Raw genomic sequence first — 21,212 nt, 5'->3', positions numbered from 1 at the left:
TGTTTTACTGAGATTGCTACCTTTCCGTCCTTCTGTACTGTGTTTCCTTGTGTTCCCCTGAGCCGCCTCTGTCAATAATCCCACACTTTCAGTGAGAATTGACTGTCTTGACATCCAGACTGTTTCAGGTAATGGCACGGTGCCTTAGAGGTACCCACCAGCTTCCAGATCCAGAGTGTTCGAGCACACAGACCAAAACAACTCCAGAAGGTGCGTATGCGAACTCCTACCTTTTCAGTCAGTTCAAAATGCTGAACAACTACAAAACCAAAACCCTGCTGCAAATGGCAGAGCTCCATCCAAATCTCGTATGTGGAAGGCGGTTTGTGTTGCTACATCTGTCTGAGTACATAAAGACTTTAAATTTGTCTTTCCACTTCCCCAACTGAGAGAGTTGATGAGTGTTTTGACTTCGTAGGGGCTGTTATCCCCATAATTATCTGACTAGTGCCAGAGCTATACTAGAAAACAGGTCATACACATTTTGATTATTTGATAGTAAATTAGCAGGATGTATAGAAAGGTACTAAAATCTGCTCTTTATGCACATTTGACTGTGATGAATCTTTAGAGGAAGATTTTGGAAATCCACATATTTGATGCAGATATTTCAGCTCATAGTAAGTATCTCTAGTGTCTATATCCAGAACTAAGAACTCTTTTCTTGCAGTATGCTTTCTTTCATCTAGCTATATACATTTATCTACTCAAGTAATACCAGAAGGGAATAACCCCCAGTTTTTCAATAGAGAAAAAAATAAACCGTGTTTCTCACGAAGGGTGAGAAGAATGGGAGAGGTAGGGGAAGAGGCAGACTGATAACAAACAAGGTTACTGGGAGGTTGGAATCTGCGGGTTCAGATTCTTTACAGAGGAGGACTTCTTATGTGCTTTTAATGTGGGTATAAGCAAGCAAATCTAGAAACATCACTGAAAATACAAATCCTGTAGAATTTACTTAGAGATTAGTATTTCCAAGCTCTTCTGGTTAATTTTATTGCGTATAATTTTTGTTTTGTCAAATTTCATATTACTATATAATCAACAAAACCCAGTAGTAAACAGAATGTATTTTCTGTATTTGCATAACAATCTACTTCTTTTGCTTCATCCATTTAAAAAAGGTTCTCTCAAAGGCTGAAGATGGACAATAACCTATCTTAGCATCAAGATATGTAAGTGTACAGAGAGTAGGGACTGTTGTGTGTCTCATCATGCTGAGGAGTTCTCTGTATATGAACTTTTATAGCAATAGCTCTCATAAATTAATCTAAAATGAGTGAAAGTGTCCGTGCATGGAGTTTTCTGGGAGTACCTATTATAATTAATGTGCTACTTAATCATGGTGGACTTGCAAGTGTGAACAAACTGTGAGCTCTATCAGAAGCACTGTATATAAGTGATCTCTTACAATGTGAAAATTTCAGGAAGATGATGCACTGTGGAAAAGGAAAATGATATTTAGAGAAGTAATCATAGGACACTCTGGCTGCTTCATTAGCAGGTGTCAACCAAAACCCCATTTTATTCTCAGGTGGCAATTTGGAGTGTTGCAAAAGCTCTCAGCCATTCAGATATAGGATGTACCCCTCTGTTTTCCAGCAGATTCCAAAGGATACAGGAAGCTTCATAAATAATAAAAAAATGTAAGAAAATGCAAAAAGGCTCTCTGCTGAGAAGGTGCCGCTTTTAGAATGAAACTTACGGAGGTCTAAGGATGTCAGTGAGGATGAGTTTTCTCTCTTTGGTCCAAGACTCAGGATTGAAAGGATTTCTTGTATATTTGGGCACTACCACCACCACCAAAAAATTCAATTTTAGAGTCTCTGCAAGAAAAAACTTGAGCATAGATTTTCCTGGTGAAAAAAAAAAAAAAAGGTGCAAGACGTAGGCAAAAATGTCATTTGCTTAGTGGAGTTGGGAAATAGGAAAAAAAAGTAAATATCTAGAAGCTTGAGCTGAGGTTTCCAATATAGATTTTGTGATAACCTCTAAGGCGGAGGACAAGTGTTCCTTTACAAATGTACTTCTTTCTGAAAAACCCAGCAGGCAAGGGCAGAGCAAGTAATCTGAGGAAAAAGCTATGAAAGCATTTTCTCTCCCTCCAAGGATTTTACTAGTGTCTGTTTCTCTCGAATTAGATGTTTAAGGATTCAGTCAGGGGGATGGAGAGATCTTACTCTGCACTCAATATTCTTTTTTCCCCTGCACTGCTGAGATCTTTTTTTCCCCTCATCATTTTGTCTCTGGTGACAGGAGGTGCCCAGGCAGGAACCTAATGAACCACATGAGAATGACCATGGTTATTATTTTTTTAAAAAAATCAGGTTGCCTTGCAAGCACCATCTCAATTTGACCCTTTATTTTCTTTCTCTCTGTCCCTTTTGTTTTGTCTCTGTAAACAACAGTTCTGCCCATCCTACCTAGTAATCCAGGAGGAGGCACAGAAAGAAGGGTGGAAGCAATCTTCTTGGGGATGGTAGCAGGAATGGATTTGAACACTTACTTTCTTAGCCTCTGAAATGGGAGGTTTGGGTGGTTCAGTCTTTGATCTATGTAGACAGCTGCATAGAAATTTCAGAATTTGTTAGGATACAGACATGTGACATACAAGCGGGAATGGGGACGGACAGCATTGCAAGGGTCAGAGAAACTGGGTTTAAGGCTTTGTAAAAATTACTTATCTTTGCAAATATGTCAGTGTTCATAATAGTTTTGCATCTTTGTTTCATGTCTGTTGGCTGTGGTCTCTATTATATGTGCCGTTTGACTGCCGTTGAATGTTGCACATCTGTCGAACTGAAGGCATATTTAAATTTGAATTATTGTTACCAATGCTTTAATAATTCTAGCTACATGCAGTTTTAGGTTATTGTCTGCTTATGTCTTCATGTTTGTGTGGTTTTTTTCGCAAATGGCAGATAGGAAGAGTGAAGTTAAATAGCAAGAATCACATCCAGCTGCTTCTGGTGATTTGTATTCAGCTATACTTTGACCAGTCATCTGCAGACTGTTACGTAAAGTGAAGAAACATTGAAAGATATTTTGTTGACATCACTGATAAAAATAACAATTGAGCGGAGAAGTGTCATTTATTTATTGGCTTTATAACAGATAGTTCCTCTAGCAAGTACTGCAATATCAGTGCTGCTCCTGACTACATGGTTTGGATTTCTTATGCACTGAGTCACCCACTTGCATCCAGTGGCTGTGACTAGAAGATAGAAAAAGAATGTAATCTTCAAATAAATGGATTTGGAGGGTTGGTTTTTTTTTTTAGATAGCAGCACCTGAAGACTTATTTGACTGGTAAAAATATCCCTGAAAAGGCAAAGCCGTGTTGCAAATCTGGAGTGATACAGCTCTGAATCCATGCTCTTGGGGAAGGTCAGACATGTCAGAATTGTAGCGAGTGGGAATCTGTGGAGAGAGATACATTCTTCCTGCATCTATTTTTAATTTAGGAGTTTTGTTTGTATTACAACAATTATTTTGAGTAGACCTTTATGAGTTTCTGTTAGTAAAAGAAGACTGGTTTTGCTTGCGCAGTAACACCCCCACACTCTTCTGTAGAAGTTGTTTAAAAAATATATGAACCTGAAAGCTTGGCAAACCAATGTGGGACTTAAAAGGAAGGAATCCATTTTAGAAGCTTTTCAAGATGACAATGATAACAATAATTAAAAATTATATGTCAGCTAGACAGTATTTCTTATGGACCTGAGAAGTGGTTATTACCAGAGACAAGTCCTCCCAGATCTTCTGTAAGAGGTAAGAAGGAATTGGAAGGCCCTAGATTTCATTTGAAGACTTCTCCAATGTCTTCCAAACCTGTCCAGTCTTTTCCACGTTCACACTTACCCTTGAAAGCAAAAGGATGGCAGGCAGTGACTGGTACTGTGGAGCCTGTTCTCATCTGCTCTTCTACTTAACTACAATTTTTTGCCATAAAAGAGGAGGGGCAGGATGGTTTATCTCAGGTGATGTAGTGACTTATTTCCCTGGTGTGACCGCAGGGAAGCTGTCCCAAGGCTCAGTCCTTCCTGAAAGATTTCCTACCACTATTTAACTCTTGGTATATCCCTGAGTAACGCATAGTCCAAATAAACTGTATAGAGTGCTTAGTAAGAATTGCATTTACACATAGATGAGAAAATTGTGCAATTTTATCCACCTAGGTAAAATGATGTTGTGTATACGTTTTAAGAATAATTGTCTGTTTTTTAAAGCTGAAAAGTTGACACAGAATGCAATCCAGCTGAGTATCTGCTAATTAAGCTGATTTATGCAAGTCTGGAAAGCTCCTAGGGAGTATTTGGTTAGAAGTTGTGGAAAACTAAAAATAGAGAAGTGAGTCCAATTTCATATGTTTAACATATTTAGGTATGGAGAGACATTGGTTCCAAGCAACTTGTGAATTTTGATTAGAGTATGTAATTATTATACCTCTATTTGAAATGTTCAAGCTTGTATAAATTTACCAGATTTCCTATTTTAAGATCTATCTAACATTATAAAACATGTAACATAAGTACATTTTATATGCTAATATTTGTATGTCATCTAAGAATTACTGGTAGATAGATTTTAAAAATAATCTGTATACAACTATTTCTCATAATGCCTCATTATTTTTTTTTGTTTAAAATATGCTTTTTCACATTAAAATAAGAAGAAAACAGTTTAGTATCTAGTTAAGACTAAATATTCTCTTTGCCACTCATCTTGTAGTACTCTCACAAAGTTATCACCCAAGATTTTATGATAGATTGGGTTATAATTGTCTGTGTCCTCTTTACTTCCTTCTCAGTGTTCTTACCCAGTATTCTTAGTGGAATCTAGTCAGTTACCAAAAGAGGAAAATATGTTGAAATTGGTTTATTTATGGATAACACATTTGTTCCCATTAAAGACCACAAAATAATAATAAATGCTTCATTTGCCATTAATGAAGGTGGTTAACATCAGGTAGTTCAATATATTCCTCTGAAAACAGGTAGAAGTTAATTTTCTCTGTTTCAATGGTGTTAATTATCTAAAAAGTCAAATATGGAGGTAGTTAATATTTATATGTTTAATATAAATCTTAGATTTAATATTCAGCTCTTCAGTTACTTAACCTTTTACATAGTTCTCATTTCTTAGAAGCTAGAAAGCATATTCAATGTGGCAATAAATCTCTAGAACAAAACAGCATGTACAGCTTACATGTTCAATATTTGCAGAGCACCTGGGACCTAATTTCACATCTGCACACTATTTTTGTGTGTGTGTGCAACTGCCTAAAGTGAGTTATACAAATGAAGATGGGGGAGCTACTCTAATAAACATTAGTTTTCTAACTACAGAAAAAACAGGCAAAATTGAATCAGGAAAACATTCAATGTAATCTTTCATCGTGTGTATGGCTATGTAGTGATTCCAACATTTGATGCAATTCATTATCATTATCTTCATAACGAAATAATTCCTAAAAGCTCACAAGACCTCATGGCCCATATGTGCTCAGAGTAAATTATGCTTTTTGGCAGTGTCAGATGTTTTTAAGAGAGAGGCCGTCACCGCCGGGGTGCTGGATGAAGGAGGGCTGTACTCTGCAACACGTGCATCAATTTAGTTCTGCCTGTGGATTTTGGGCAAGTTGTCAGACTTGTTCTCAGTTCTGGAAACTAGTTTTTGTTCCAGCTGTTGACTGAAGATAGTAAATCCATAAACACACATCCCAAGTAGGACTTGATGAACTGCCATATTTCTCTTTTTTATTATAGCTGGCTCCTGCCTCTCTTTACTGAGCTGGCTTATCTGCAGCCAAATAACAAGGACAACAATGTAAAAAAAAAAAAAAAAAGTAATATATGTTTGATAGTTCTTTACAGTATCTGTGTTTTACTTGGAAACTGTTTTGCTGATAATAACCTGTACTGAATGCTCACATAAAAGATCAAGTCCAAGAGGGAGCCTGAGACCAGTGACTTGTTTGGCAAAGTCCCAATCCTAGGTTGTTTTTTTTGTTGTTGTTGGCTGTTCGTGGGTTTTTTTGTTTGTTTGTGGGGGTTTTTTGTTTGGTTTTTTTTTGTTTTGTTTTGTTTTTGTTTTTGTTTTTTTGTTTTTTGTTTTTGTTTTTTTTTTCTGATATCATATTTAAGCACTGCTAAGTAAAATTTTAAAAATGTTAAAAAAAAAAAAAACAAAACTAAGTTGAAGTAGCAAATTAATTAAATTTTGCAAATGTTCTTTACTGCAAAATTTGAGGACATAAAATAGCAGGTGATTATCTGTAAACATCACAGCATAGACTTCTGAGGTTAGGTGAGACAGGTAACACCCTAATGTCGTGATGAAAGGACTCTGCCCGAACACTGGGCTGCTTTACAGGACAATCATGTAGCTCACTGAGTCATTATTGCAGATGGGACTCCTAATACCTGGCAAGCAATGTCGTATGTGTTTTTCTACATTCCTAATTCCGCTATATGATAATGGTTCTTAGTTCCACCAGAAAATAACTGTAAAACTGATGTAATATTTTTGGCTGCCTGATGAGTTGGGAAAATTTGAAACAGTTCTAGATTCTAGCTCTTTTTTTGTGTATGAAAAGACCTGGAAAATTACTGACAAACAATGTTACACATTTTAAGGTTTGTTGGGTGAGTAACCACTTCTGTGATCATATTATTAAAATTACCTCACAAACCATCTAAAGATGAGAGTGAGGTCAGAGAGTCAGCCACAATCCTGAGCATCTGGAGGTGTATTGATCCATCTTCAAAAAGGGTCTTCGCTGTTGTGGTAGCACACAGAACTTTGGATCAATTCTGCATTTTGTACAAATACATTTAATGTCATCTTGAAAGAAGAATGGAAGCTTTCAGATTAACTTGAGTAAATGTGGTTCTCTGTTCTCCACTGAATTTGAGAACAATAGATTCTCAACAACCATTTTCTCAGTTTCTTTGAACTGCTTAAATCTGTGCCTTAGTGACAGCTTCAAAGCCATGAGACAGTTCTAATTAGAAGACCTTAATTCTCTCACGATTTTTTAAAAATGGTGAGTGCTTGTACAGAAAATAGTGAAACAATGAGTGACATTTGTGGATTCTCCTGCATTTTATCATGCAAAGTTCTGATGTTCTGGCTGGGCAAATTTCTTCATTCCCTTAAGGAGTAGCACCATCACATAGATGTAGCTATGTGGATTCTGCTGTGCATTTGTAACCAAAATGTTTTCAGTTTTAGGAAAGGATCTGAATTTGTTGGTGGCATGACTCCTTATTGTGGTATGTTGAGATATCATGTTGATAATATCACATTGATATGTCAGTATATCTCCTTCCTGTTTTGCTGGATTTTTGGTTGTTGTTGTTGTTTTAAAAGAAGACATTTTAATAGTGAATTAATATTATTGCATATTAGTATGGTAAATTTTTCAGAAGGTTTTTTTCTCCAGTGTTCCTACATGTTCCATGTGCATTCCAGACAGCCTGTCCAAGTCTTCAGTTTGCAAAAAATAACCCAAGAAGCGATATTTACAGCAGACATTTCAAAATAAATGCTGTATCATAGCATGAAATATACAGTATTTATATTTGCGACTAAGCTAACTTTATCATTAAAGACACTGGTCCTTGAAATTCACTCTGGGGAAATAGTTTCCCAAAGGGGAAGATGTAAACCTCAAAGCAAGCTGGCAAACTTTAGAATGGATAAAGACAGTCCGATTGAAATGTCTAGTGCACAATCCTAAAATCCAGCCTGTAAGTTTGAAGCCTTGTCAAAATCTCATTAACTTTAATGAGACTTACGATATGCATTCAAGGAGACAGATTGTAGGGTTGAAGCTCAAATTAATACTGCGTTGTTGTATGACAACTTACTAATAACATTAATCTTTCCATGACCTGTTCCAACAGGTTATTTTGTGAAGAAGACAGGACTTCACATTTTTTTCATTGGAGGAATTTTTGGCTTGCACCTGATTGCCCAGGGAAAATGTGTCAGATTAACTCCTTGGGGCGTGTGGAGTCATCCGTTTTATCTCTGGCTGTATGTGTGTGTGTATGGTTGCATGAACATGGGGGTTTTCTTCCTGGAGGACACAAAGGTGACTTGTGCTGCCTTTGTGTCCTTTATCTGCTTTCCTATTGATTGACTGTATTTGCATAAATAGCATGCATGTTGCGAAATATGTTTTATTTTTTCTCCTTTGGAAACGAGAATTTTTTGCCACAGAAAACGCAGGTCATGTGAAATGATTTTCCTCCTGCTGTTTGGCATGCTGTTAACATTGGCTCAGCTGGCTGGACCGCTCTGCACCGTGCTTGTATGTTTTGTTAAAAGCTAGACGCATTTTCAAATCAGAAACAGCACTTATAATTGGGTAGAAGTCTGTGCACTGATTGTGTAATGTAACATGTGAAATGTGGTGACTGAATGAAGGCTTCTACTTCTATTTTATGTGAAGTCAGTTCTATTATTTTTGAGAAAGTCAAGTTTTGTTTTACAGAAAGTCAGACTGCCTGATGTGTTTTAATACTGGGCATCTTTCAAAGCCACTTCATCAACCATGGTCTTCCAAGAAAAATATATAGAAAGGGGTCACTACAAGGAAGGAAACAGGAAGGAGAAAACACATTTCTAAATTACATTATAGACATTCCTAAATATATGCAAATAACAAAATTCAATTGACATTATTTCCTCAGAAACTGGTAGCATTTGCTGGATAATTGATAACACCATATAATCAAAGCCAGGACACCCTTTATAGCTTCAGAGTGGAAGTGAATATGGGCCCTTTAAGGACCATCAATATAATACTCAGATGTCAGGGTATGATCAGCTTAATCATTCTCCCAGTTTTTCCATTGAGTTTTGATTTCCCCAGTATGGAAATCTCTGGTTCAAAATGAGAAGTGGTAACCTGAGTAACTCATCAGTGTGGTTGTTTGGGTGAAACGAGGGATTTGTCAAAGCTGATGGCTGTGAACTCCAGCTTGCGAGTTGTAAAGAACCAACCAGTCAGTAGTACAAGGACAACTGTCAATTATTTGATTTTAGTCCAATCATTCCTAATTTTTTTAAAATTTCCAACCCGTTTTTTCCAGGTCGTTGACTGCAATGTTGATTATTTAGATCTTTGATGTGAAGAGAGAAAACAATAGGTTTTGCGGATATATGTTGCTTTCCTCTTTCCTCTTTAATGCAGTTTCAATAATATATTTGCACTGCATGTTTCAAGTAGCCTCTAAATTTTAAAAATTGTTATTGTAAAAAAATTAATTGCTGGTTTGTTGTAAAGTAATTATTAAAAGCAGGCACACAGGAAAGTCTCCCTGAGTGTTTACTGCTTGCTTGTTGCCGTGACTTATTCTATATAACATTCCCCGAAGCTGTTACTTAATGGGAATGGATGAGCTGTTAGATAGATTATATGGCTTGGGAAGTCGATTGTTTATTTGACTCTTTGGGCCTTAGCAAATATAACAAGTAAATTTCGGAAGTATTTTTGTCTCTGCAAAAAATTATAATTTAAGTGTTTGTGTTGGATTTTTTTCTTCCCCTTTGGTACATGGCTAATCTAATACTGCTCTTTATATGTTTAATTAGCACCAGAAAAGTTCAGTCTCTACCTAATCCATTGTACATCAACAGTGTTTCTGGTAAAATCTGAAATTATAATCGAATGGTATTCTCTACCTTAAAATTTTTTAAAAATCATTATTTCTTTCACATTATGACTGAAGCCTGAGTCCTGAGGTGCTTATTTTGAAAAGCAGAGTTCTATTAACGTACCTTGGTTTTCTTTAGATTCTTGATTCTCTTTATGATCACCTTTGTTCTCCAAATTCACATATAAGCTATAAACTTAATTTTATAAAGCAGACTACCAGACTTGAGAGGTTCACCTAATTCCTTGCTTGTATTGAGGTATTTAAAGAAAGCACTAAAACATGAAAAATTTTTGACATATGCTTGATGACACTATGTGGGAGAACAATCTCTAGCTACAGCATGCTTTCATTGTCTTGCCTGACAAAGAATTGAGTCATACCTATATTTCAGTTTTGTCAAAGTGGTGTTTAGAAGTTGTGTTTTCTTAGGACACAGCTTGAGTGTTGATGGGATATTTTTTGTCCAACAGTACCACATTCAACTTGTTCTGTAAAAGAAGAAGACTGTCAAGAGGCCTGGCTTAAACGGACTGTTAAAACAGGCTCATCTAAAAACTGCTGTTAAATTTATTTTAACCATGCAAATGCTTTTCGTGGTAGGATCATCTAAGAAAATACAATGTAAATGTATGATAATATCCCTGTCTGGGAGTATATATTGGGTAAGTAGACTGAGAAGAAAAAGATATGATATTCCTATTCTAGCCTGTCTTTTAGGTTGGATGGTAGTGGGCTACACATTAAAAGAGCTGCCATACTAGCATTAGTAGCCCCCATACTGCAGGTATCATGGCTTGTCAGTGAGAACGGTTCACATACAATGGATAACACAGGTTGGATTATGCATTCTTGCTTGTCTCTTCAAAAACAAAAGACCCCCCCCAAAAACCTTCAAATCCTAAATAACATAGGAGCTAACATGTGCAAAATTAAATAGTTTAAAAAGTTCTACACCTGTACCCACAAACCACAGTTGGGTGTGTTACGCAGTATTTCAAAGATTAGGAGCTCATATAAAGTAGTTTGAATAGCTTAGAAATGTAGTTAATGCTGTGCTTTCGTCTCACACATCAGGCTTTCATGGCAGTCCTGGAGAGTTATGAATTTAATCATAAATTACTATTGATTCATCATACTAATTGTATTTCATCATAAATTACTGTGATTGTTCATTATTTCAGCTGTAGCTTATATGTTTTTCACTGGAGATGCAATTACTTACAGAATGTCAATTGTCACACCTCACTGTATTAATGATAAATTAAATTTTGGAGCCATTGCAGTGATTTGTTTGTACACTGGCTACTCTTTGCAGAATTGAAATTGGGAGAAAGCTAAGAACTTAAAGTTCCCATAGCCTAAATCAAAGGCAGATGTTTGCATCCTCTAGGACCTTATTTGAATAGCTTAGACATAAGGCTAACATTTCTACATTCCCAGAAGCCATATGAGTATTTAAATACTATTAAAGTAGTTAATTATGTCTTGCAGTGATGCTGTTTCTGGTAACATTCAGAGGTTTGATTAATTCAAATGGTAAGTCAGTTAGATTTCTTGAAAATGAACCTATCAATTTATTTATTTGTATTTATAATACTGTTAAATAAAAAACATTTTGATTGCTATGACAATACACATTCTTTACAGACCGTGGTTTTTCATTTAATTAATTTCTCAGCAACATGATCATCTACCTAACATTTCTTTCCATCTTCAGTTTTTGTTACAGTAGCTCTGAATTAATAACAACTTCAACGCAAGTTCAGAATAAGATTTTTTTTTTTTCCTTAAAACCAAAATGTGGTAATGATAATTTAATGTCAAGTTTAAGGGAGAAACAATGTTTTCCAAATCATTTCCATGTAGGACTTTATACTGACTGTGCATGAAGTACATTGAGCAATATTGAATTAAAAAAAGGAAAATACGTCAGCCAAATCAACGTTGCATTTAGCTTTATGTTGTGTTGTAACAACATTCATAGCCATGACAATACAGGATCTCAAACCAAGTTACCATTCCCTAATAATGACTTTTCCCACCAGCTTCTGTGTAATAAACTTGTAGTTTGTTGGGTTTTTTAAAAAAAAAGTAATCCTCATTGACCTTTTAAAGGAACAGAGAGAACGCCGTGATCTGATTGCAAAAAGCAAACACTTTGGAATCTTTCCCTAATTATGGGCCAGATAATCCTTTTTGATTTTTACCATGGAGTGGGTGATAGTAACAACAAAACTATTAAACAGCTGAAAATCTGTTGGTACTCAGAGTTTGGTTTATCTGATGTTATCTTTTATTGCCTTCTAATTTTTTCCCCCTTTTTAATTTCTATGTGCTTGAAGAAGAATTGAGATTTGAGATAGGGCTAGAGATGAAAGAGACATGTTCCAGGTGAAAATTATGCTGTTGGCTCATGAGATGAGAAATATTCAGGGATTATGCAAATAGCATTCTTCATAGTTTCATGTTCTGGCTGGCAAGTATTCTTGGACGGGCTGAAAAAAAATGACTGGGTGCAAGTATGGGCGAGATGGCAGCATGGCTGAGCTGGAACAGGAGGAGTAGTCAATCAGGCAGGGAGTAGTAGCCATGCAGAACCCCTTTCTTCCAGAAGGTGCCGAGAACTTCATAATTAAGATAGTCTGAGTTTATTATCGTGTGTTTCCCAGCTCCCCTATCATGCAAACAAATACTCTTTTATATCTGCTGCAATTCCAGAAGGAAAGCTTGGGTTAGGTATGGGTATTTGCCTTCATCTAGCTTTTTTTTTGGTAAAAAGTCAAATTCCCGTCTTACTGTAATTGCTGAAAATACCTTAGACCATACCATGAAGTACCCATGCAGGCAGGAGTGAGTCACTTACCTGTCATAGTAAACTGGAGTCATAACCTGGGCTTTGTTACAGGTTTATGTATTTGGCCAGGTTCAGGTTTCTTTGCACTAAACACATGCTTAGTTACACTAGCCAACATCTTGTTTACTCTGTAAGTGTTAAGAGAAGGGGCTTAATTACTTTCCTCACACCACATTTATTCCTGTATCAACCCAGTGACTTTGATGACATTTTTCCCACTTTATTTTGATGCAGACAGAGATAAAAATCAAGGCATGGGTAAGTACAGAAAGGGCATGTGTCTGTATATGTTTTGAAATGAAAAAAATAAGGATTTATATTGCACGCTGAAAAGGAATTATCCTTGAGTTCATTCTCAATTGAATCAACATCTTATTTATAACTTAGGTTAATTAATTCATCAGGCTGTTGCACGTAGGCACCCAGCTAAGGAATCACTGACATGTCAGTGATGTATCCCCAAAGCCTTTTTGTGTTAATTTTTTTAATGCCTTTGGCCATGAAGTGGAAAGTAACAACGGGCTTATAAGTCTATCATGTATAATCAGCACTTCCTGGATGTAGTAGCAATAGTGATATTTTTTTGCCATTTAACATAAAATACATCCCATGATATTTATCTTTATTGGAAAAAAGTCTCACAAGAGCATCATTATTAAAAAAAAAACCATGTTTCAGGAGAGTCTCACAAACTCTCTAGTCAGATTTTCAGTCTCACGAATAAGTCATAAAAACATAGGCACTGGCTTCTTAGTGCATTTCATATTTAGAAACTAAAATTATTATGACTTCTCTCAGTTTTTTAGCATGCTAATCATGAAACTCCAAGAAAGCCCTGCAGGAGGAAATTTTATTTCACACCTACTACCTCCTGCCTTGACAATGAGAAGTGACAGCATCTCTTTCACTGTAGCACGTTCCTCTGGTTGCTGGTGGCTTGACAGAATGCTGCCCACGGCCTGTGCGCTGGGCTTGCCCCTCTGTGTCCCTGCTGAAGGCCAGGCAGCAGCAGACACAGAACTGGTGGCTCTAGGCAGTATGCTGTGCTGGAATTTTTCACAGGACAATTTTGTGCGTCATTTATCACGCCTTCATGTGGAATTTATATGCTCACATCACTGTGAATTTACTACATGGCCATAGAGCATTGAAAGTTAATGATGGTCTGGAATTCTTTCACAAAAGCGAATTTCATGGGAAAATGTCAGAAATTCAAAACATAAACTCTTTGTGGAAATACCAACGTTGGAAAACAAGGTTGACCAGAAGGCGAGGTCTGTACTTGTTACATTCAAACTTAAATGTTATATCAGTTTAGACACGAAACTATAACATTCTAAATCCACTTTGTAGTATTGAAGGTGGAATATAAGATGTACTGCTTTTAAGGGAGCCTGCTCTTAACTCAATACCTGTGCCTGTGCAGTGTGGTTTCCATGCAGTCTGGTGGGAATTAAGAAAACAAGGAGAAAAGCAGGACACAGTGAGAAGGATGAGAAAATTGTGTTCTCTCTGAACAGCTTCAGACGGGAGCAGAGAGATGCTCTAAATTTAGAGATAACTGTAAATTGCTAATTTATGGTACTGTTTACCAATTTTTTATTCCAGTTCTATTTTTGGTTTTGTAATCTTGAGTTCAGAGTACAATTCAGTTTAAAATAAGCTTGTTAAAATAACACTTGTTTAGCCACATAGATGTTTAAAGTCTGTCGTCATACATCCTGACAGTTTTGTGTTTTTTAAAAATAAAAAAGGAGAGGAATCACAGAAGTAAGAAAAGTTTGGTCTTGAATACATGTGTGCACAGTCCTATGTCCAAACAGTTGAGGAAGATACTGGCATTAGCTAAATGGCCTGAATGTGAAAACGGTAATAAGTGATAATAAATTATAATTTCTGAAGGATTATGAATTTGAGAACTAAAATTAGTCATGTGTACATAACAGTGGTTAAATGTAGGAGTACCTGTATTTCTGGCTTCTGTTTAATTTGGTGTCCCGAGACCTGAAGCACAAAGCCTGCAAACTGCTCTACACAGGGAGGCTGCTTTGTCTTTGAAGAGCCCCTTTGATGTCTGTGAAACAGATTACACTTGAAGTCAGGTAAATCTTCAAAACGTTAGGATTATCATAACCCTTCCCATTCAGAAGATCTAAAAACTAACATTTAAGAATCACTTCTTCAGGGCACACTAGCATGTTTTACGAGGGTGCTGTGCAGGTTTAGGATGATTTGCAGTCTGTGCAGAACTGTTAGTATCTGTGGTTATCACAAGGAAAAGCATTGACTGCTTGCCTGGTACAGTGGTTAGTCTTCAGGTAGTCCAAATGGTTTTCATTTTTACGAGTCAAACCCTGTGGCCAACTGCTGAGGCATCTAAACCCTCTGGAGCTGTCTTTCTCAAAGGCTGAACTCCAGATATTTGTAGCGGAGGATCTTTGAATAACCGTCTAAAATAATATGTGTTTGCTTGTTGATGGTGATGTGGGTTTTTGTTTTGTTTTGTTTTGTTTTTGTTTTTAATTTTCTGTGAATTCTTAACAGTCGTCAAGATCTCTCTTTTACTGCTTGGATGGTAGCAGGGCAGTAGTCCATATCAAAGTGTATTGGCATGCAGGAGAAGACTTGGTACACTGGCTTTTAGCTCTTAATTCTAACAGATGTTGTGTTTACCCCTTGCCCCCCTTAACAACAACATTTTTTTTTTTACTTGCTAGTACTGCCATGTTCAGTGCTAGCAGTACTCAAGTTCAGCCACCATCAGTTTAACCTAAAAGATTCAGACTTTTCCCAGGAGGAAATGAGGACACACGTAAGAGGTGTTCTCACCAGTGCCCTGTGATCTCCTTTCCTTCTGGCTAATGAGATTTTCTAGTCTTGCTTTGCCCCGAGAAATGGCCTACTCAGGTTCTATGCTGTAGTCTGTCATTGAAAAGATGAGCGTTTGATACTTCTGTATTACATTTATCTGAAACCTAGACCTGCATGGTAACAGTGAGGAGCAGGCAAAAAAACTCACAACAAAACAAAAAGCAAGCTAACAGAACACATCTAGGCACTTTCCAAATTTGTTTAGAGGGGAAAAATCTCATTAAGATCTCTAGGTTTCATTATATACAGCCTGGATAGCACAACAAAAGTGCTTAATATAGTGCTAGAAGGTGAATGTAGGGAGTGTCAGTCACTTCTCCCTTCACCACAACAGCAGCAAGAAAAAATGGAGATAGAATCATAGAATAGTTTGGGTTAAGATAAGATGGAGAAGAAGAGGTGGGATCCATGTCCTTGTAACTACCCCATCCCTCTTGACCTATTGGTGATCTCTATTTACATCTCCAGCAATGGAGGACAGAAGAGCCAAGCCTCCTCCTCCTACCAGAGGGTTTCTGCTTTGTCTGATGAAGTAGTTCTTATTGTTCAGTTGCTGATAGTAGAGGAAAGGAGATTTTTGACATTTACAGAATATATGTCTCTCTTAATAAAACAGGTCCACCATATAGAGCCAGGCACAATCGCACAGCAGCCTCCACTGCTTAAATCTTGATCCTCTCCTTGGCACAGCTTTGAGGAATATCAGCTCTTGGACAATGCTTGGTACGGTCTGGAGAATGGTGAGATTTAAAGACTTGGTAGTAGACAGATTGGATGAGTCACCCGTGGCGAAAGAGATTTATGGGCCTCATAATGGTTTTGTGTTTGTCTTTATTTTTTTTTAACATTGCCATCGGCCAAGATGTATTTGTTGGTTCTGCACACAGTTTTTAATAATCTGTGGTTTGTTCTGTTTAGCCAAACTTGCATGGCAATAGGAGCAGGATTTAATACAAAAAGCTAATCAATAAGCTTTGGACCTGATGTATGAGAAGAGATCTGATTTCTTTAGGACTAGGTATCTGATGGATTTATGAGGAAGTAGATGATTATGGAGGTAGTGATAATTTTCCTGTTAAGTGTCGAAGCAATACAGTACCCCAGGAAATATAAGTTCTTGCAACTTGCATTTCGTGCTACTGAACAGATAAGAATTTTCAGCAAATGCTAACAGCTATGATTTTCAATCAGTGATTTTGAAGATAAACACAGAGGTCTCTAGCACTGATAAATACTCTGCTTTCTATTTTTTTTTACTTTCTTTTAACTACTTTGTGATCATGGTTTTTACTCTAATTTACATGCTAATGTGTTTTATCTGAGAAGACCTGTTGTCTTCTGACAATTAAACCTACTTAAAGGTTTCATGCTTACCTGTATTTATTTATAGCATGTTTTGAGAAAATAAAAGACTAGTGAAGTGCAAGGGTGTCTGGCTTTGATCTGTAATTATTCAAGATGCTTTCTAGTGTGGTGCCTTGTAGATTACTTTCAATAGTTAAGCTTTTTGGACAACGTTGTTAGGCTTGCTTGGCAGCTGCTGAAGGAAAATATTCATATTTCATTGTCTTCTTTTCAGTCACCTACGAGGGTAGTTGTATGAAGAACCAGGTTGCAAAATGCTGAAATTGTTGTTTGAAGTGACGTCTTGAACTATGTGCAATATCCTGATACTCTGAATGCAGCTTTCATAATGTAAATCAATTTATTTCTGAATAACATAGCAGGAGTCTGCAACAAGTACTTTTGTCCAGAGTAATAAATGTCTGACCTCTTTTAGGCTTTTTTGTGTAACACAAATTCAAATAGTGGATAAATATTTTTTATTGATTTCTCTTACATACATCTTGCATGTTTGATGGAAGCAAGGCTAGCAGGAGTTACCTGCAGCAATTTCTGGCTTACTAACTAGGCAATCAGGAATACAACTGAGATAAAACTGATATGCCACTAGAACACCCTAAAGGGCGCAAAAGTTTCTAGACACTTCTTAAAATAATAGCTTTAAAATACTTAGCAAGAAAATCATAAAAGGCTGTACACAAATTGAAGGGCAAACACTACCAACTGAATGAAGTTCAAATAAAAATAAATTGGGCTAAAAAAGGAAGAGCTAATCTGAAATTTATGAGAAATAGAAAATGTGGTTTAAATGTTGCTGGATTAAAAAGTAAATGAGACAGGAAATTGGAGGAAATGATAGAAGCAATACTACAAGGAAATAAAATCCTAAGAAATTGTCTTAATTGTTTTGGTGATACAATATAATTAACCAGTGGATAAAACAATTCAAATACTGCTTCTGTGGACAATATCAAACAGGAATAATGCCATCAAATTAATGGAGTTACTCTGGACTCACAGAAGAGTGATTGATGCAAGTAGCATTTGGATTTAAACTGATTCTGCTGATCTTGTTAGAAGTTTTTGTGTAACAGCTCCTGACGTAGGGATCTTGAGCAGCAGTGGCCTGATCCAGCTTTGTGGAAGAGTTTTGCTTTTAACTTCCCTGGGAGATTTATTAGGCCTTAAACCTGCAGGAGCGCCAAGTGTTATGCAAATAATGCTTTTATCATTCAGGATGTTCAGCAGTGCTGTGTGTTATGTACTCGGTCTCTTTGCCGGTAATGAGGCAGTATAATCAGGGGTAGAACTGCCTCTGCGCATACCGGCTACGGCCGCAGCTCTGCCTTCAGCTCTGATGGGGAGAAAACCTAAATTAGAGCAGGGATAATGTCCTAGCCCCATAGCGGCAACAAACTGCGGATGTCACTGTCTCGTGGCAGGCAGTGGTCTGGGGCAGCTTAATAAAAAAAAAATATTTCCAGAGAGTTAGTTTGAGGTCAAGATCAAAACAAGGAAATGGCATCAGTTAACCCACTGCTGGTCCATGGCATGGGGTCCCTGGGCAATACGGAGGCATGCACAGGGCTAGTGGCAATAATTTGAGTTTGGGGAGGGGTCAATAGCTGTTAAAAAAAAAAATAAATCTAAGCCTGTTCTTGGGGAAAAAAGGAAATTGAAAGTTCCAGTGGCAAACACACAACATGCACAAAATAACAGATGATTCCTTTAATGAGGCCCACAAATAGAGGGAAAAAAAGAAGGAATTCCCTAATGAGCCTCAGGGTTGTTGTTGTTAATAGCTTCATTTGATAAGAAATATGTTGCATTTCAGACTCCACTGTTACATTCTATTTATCGGTCTTTTTTTATTGTAGTCCCTTCGTTTGTCAGGTTCAGGCAGTAGCAATCTATTTGTGTACCCACAATAACTCTTTTATATTTCCTGTTGCTGAATAATGAGGCTACTCTAATCACCTGTTTGTGCTGTAACTACAGTGTTTTTTGGTTGGGTTTTTTTTGGTTGTTTTTTTTTTTTTGTTAGCATAATTTACAGGATACCAGTGGCAAATGACAAAAAAATAACATTTTTAAGTTAGGGTGTGGGACTTGAGTCAGTGAATGTGGTCTGCATTTTGTGTTTGGGCGAAGAGAGAATGAAAACCGAATGAAGTTAATTGTGTGAACACATTTGAAAATAAGTTGATGTGTAAGGACAGAAAGAAGTAGGAGACTGGTGGGGATCTTGCCCTGCTGTGTGGATCTTGCCAGTCACTGTGGATCAGCAGAATAAACTGCATTCAGGCACCTGGAGTTTTACACTTGTATACAAAAATGCCTTCAGCTCCCAAAGTGTACACTTCTACTCTTAAAGCTTTGTGCTTTTATGTGCTTGTTTTCTGTAGGTGTCCTTGCAGAAGAATTTATGGTGAATTGGAAGGTATTTTTAGGTACCTTCTATATAATAGAGACAGTATGTGAGAAAGAGCAGCTGTTCTCATTAGAAGGCTTTACTTCTCAGGAGTATTCCACAAAACATTTTTGTGTCGGCAGCTGTTGATTTGTTGAAACTGGAAGACTTTGTAGATGTGCAATATGACAGTTTTGATGAGGAAGTATTTTATTATCAGTATCAGAAACTCAAATGTGTCATGACAAAGTGTACTGAATTTTCCTTTAAAATCACCTCTAATTTTCAGATTAATATTTTTTTTTATAGAAACCAGTTCAGTAAGATCCACCATCTCTATTCCCAACTGCAATAATTATACTGAGAATTGAACAAAAAATAATTACTGAGAATTGAACAATAAACTCAAATACAGTTGTGAATTGTTTATTTGAAAATGTTAAACATTTTCAAGCTCTTCCAAATAATGCTATTTCTGTATTTTGCATCAGAGATGACAAAAATTCTACAAATACCATCTATATCCTTAGAATTTAAACTAGTTCTCTCAATCTGAATCATTCTTTTTAAAATATATTTATTTCCTGTGCTACAGCAATCAAGTGGCTTGAGCAGTCTTCCGCAGTAGTATCCTGTTGTTTTGTTTTAGAATGTAATAATTTTAATCTATTTTTGTCTCATACTTGAGAATTCAAATCATCATTCCCTCATCTTTTCAACTTTAAGGGCTGTGAGGTTTTACAGAGCAAAGTGAACTTTCCATGAATTTTTTCCATGAGAAACGGTACTAGCATGAAGTCTTCCGAGAGAAAAAATATTCATGTCTATGAGCGTTTTCCATTCTGGATCCTTTACTTGTTTCTGAAGTGATCTAGAATTTTAATTTGTATGCTTTACATATTATATACGCTTATGTACCTTATATGCATATGTATATGCGTATTTATACATAATACATGTGTCGTATCGGTGCAGTGCTAGCACCATACAAATCCATGTTAATACCTCATTCTTGCTCTAAAAAGAATACAGTCTTCTGTTGTGACATCCCGTGTTTACAAATGGTAGGAGTGTAGAAAGTGGAAAAAAGATTAGAAGGCATTGATGTACAGTGACAAAGGCTTATGACTTTAATTGTACCTATTAAACTGTAGTCAACTTCCTCCCTTTGTTCCTCTACGCTTAATGAAAAAAGGCATTAATCTGTTTTATTATAGATTATATTTATTAATATTTTATATATATTCATAACATTCAGTATTTTCACCTGCTTTTTAACATTTTTCCCTTCCTTTGGTATTCTCTGTCTGCTTAGTTCTGTGTTTTTAAAAATATATGCTATACATGCAGATGCAGTATTTTGTTAAGTGTCATGGACATCCTATACATAATTAGCCACGTTAACATTACCTGGATGCAGTTAATAAAGCAAAGCTGGAAATAAACCAAAAAAAAAAAAAAAAATAGCAGGCCAGGTAGGCAAACCCTCCCTTTTCCTACTAATTAAGCCAGAGTGGGAGACCAGCTTTATTTTCAGGTCTGCTTAAGACATGCTGTTGAATTTCATGTGTCTGGGATGTTGAAGGGCAGGTCAATGACTTGGTCTTGAGACTAGAAGCAATTATAGTGCACTTCAGTTCTCCAGATCAGGTATTTTGGATGTCTTGCAATGCCAGAGAAGAAAATGGCTGTTACAGGAACATTTGTCTGTGTTCAAAAGCTGAAACAGTATAGTTCTTTAGCTTAATAGTCAAGGATCTATATGTACCATTATTAAAATAACAGTTAAGGTCACTCTTATAATATGGTGTACTGGAATCATCACATACTCCGCCACACCATTTGTGAATTTCTCTCATTTATATTATTTTCTGCCACACTTTTTTTTTCTCATGCTTTTTCAATTACTACTCCCAGTTCTTAGTTTTCAAATCTTATTCCATACCAAGCAACAAGCAGCAAGCACATTAAAGCTGCTAGCTATCTTTGTTTAGGTTTAGTTTACAATTTATACCAGCAAATAAAAATAAATTGAAAACCACTGCCAAGAATACAGTTTGTT

At 36.5% G+C, this 21,212-nt stretch overlaps 1 protein-coding gene across 2 annotated transcripts in view; it reads left to right on the top strand.

The window, feature by feature from the left end:
* The window catches only part of EDIL3 (EGF like repeats and discoidin domains 3), a 257,972-nt gene that overhangs the window by 33,149 nt on the left and 203,611 nt on the right, over nucleotides 1-21,212 (top strand). Inside the window, exon 1 of one of the 2 annotated variants that reach the window (XM_074931731.1) lies at nucleotides 16,098-16,119. The exons of the other annotated variant lie outside the window; for it this stretch is intronic. Coding sequence (XP_074787832.1) covers nucleotides 16,113-16,119 — 7 coding nt within the window. The 5' untranslated portion in view covers nucleotides 16,098-16,112. Of the gene's footprint in view, nucleotides 1-16,097; nucleotides 16,120-21,212 lie in introns of those variants that run through there. 2 annotated transcript variants of the gene reach the window in all.

Source organism: Athene noctua, chromosome Z, assembly GCF_965140245.1.
Source record: "Athene noctua chromosome Z, bAthNoc1.hap1.1, whole genome shotgun sequence".
NCBI lineage: Eukaryota > Metazoa > Chordata > Aves > Strigiformes > Strigidae > Athene > Athene noctua.
This window is presented reverse-complemented; position numbering and strand designations above follow the sequence as displayed.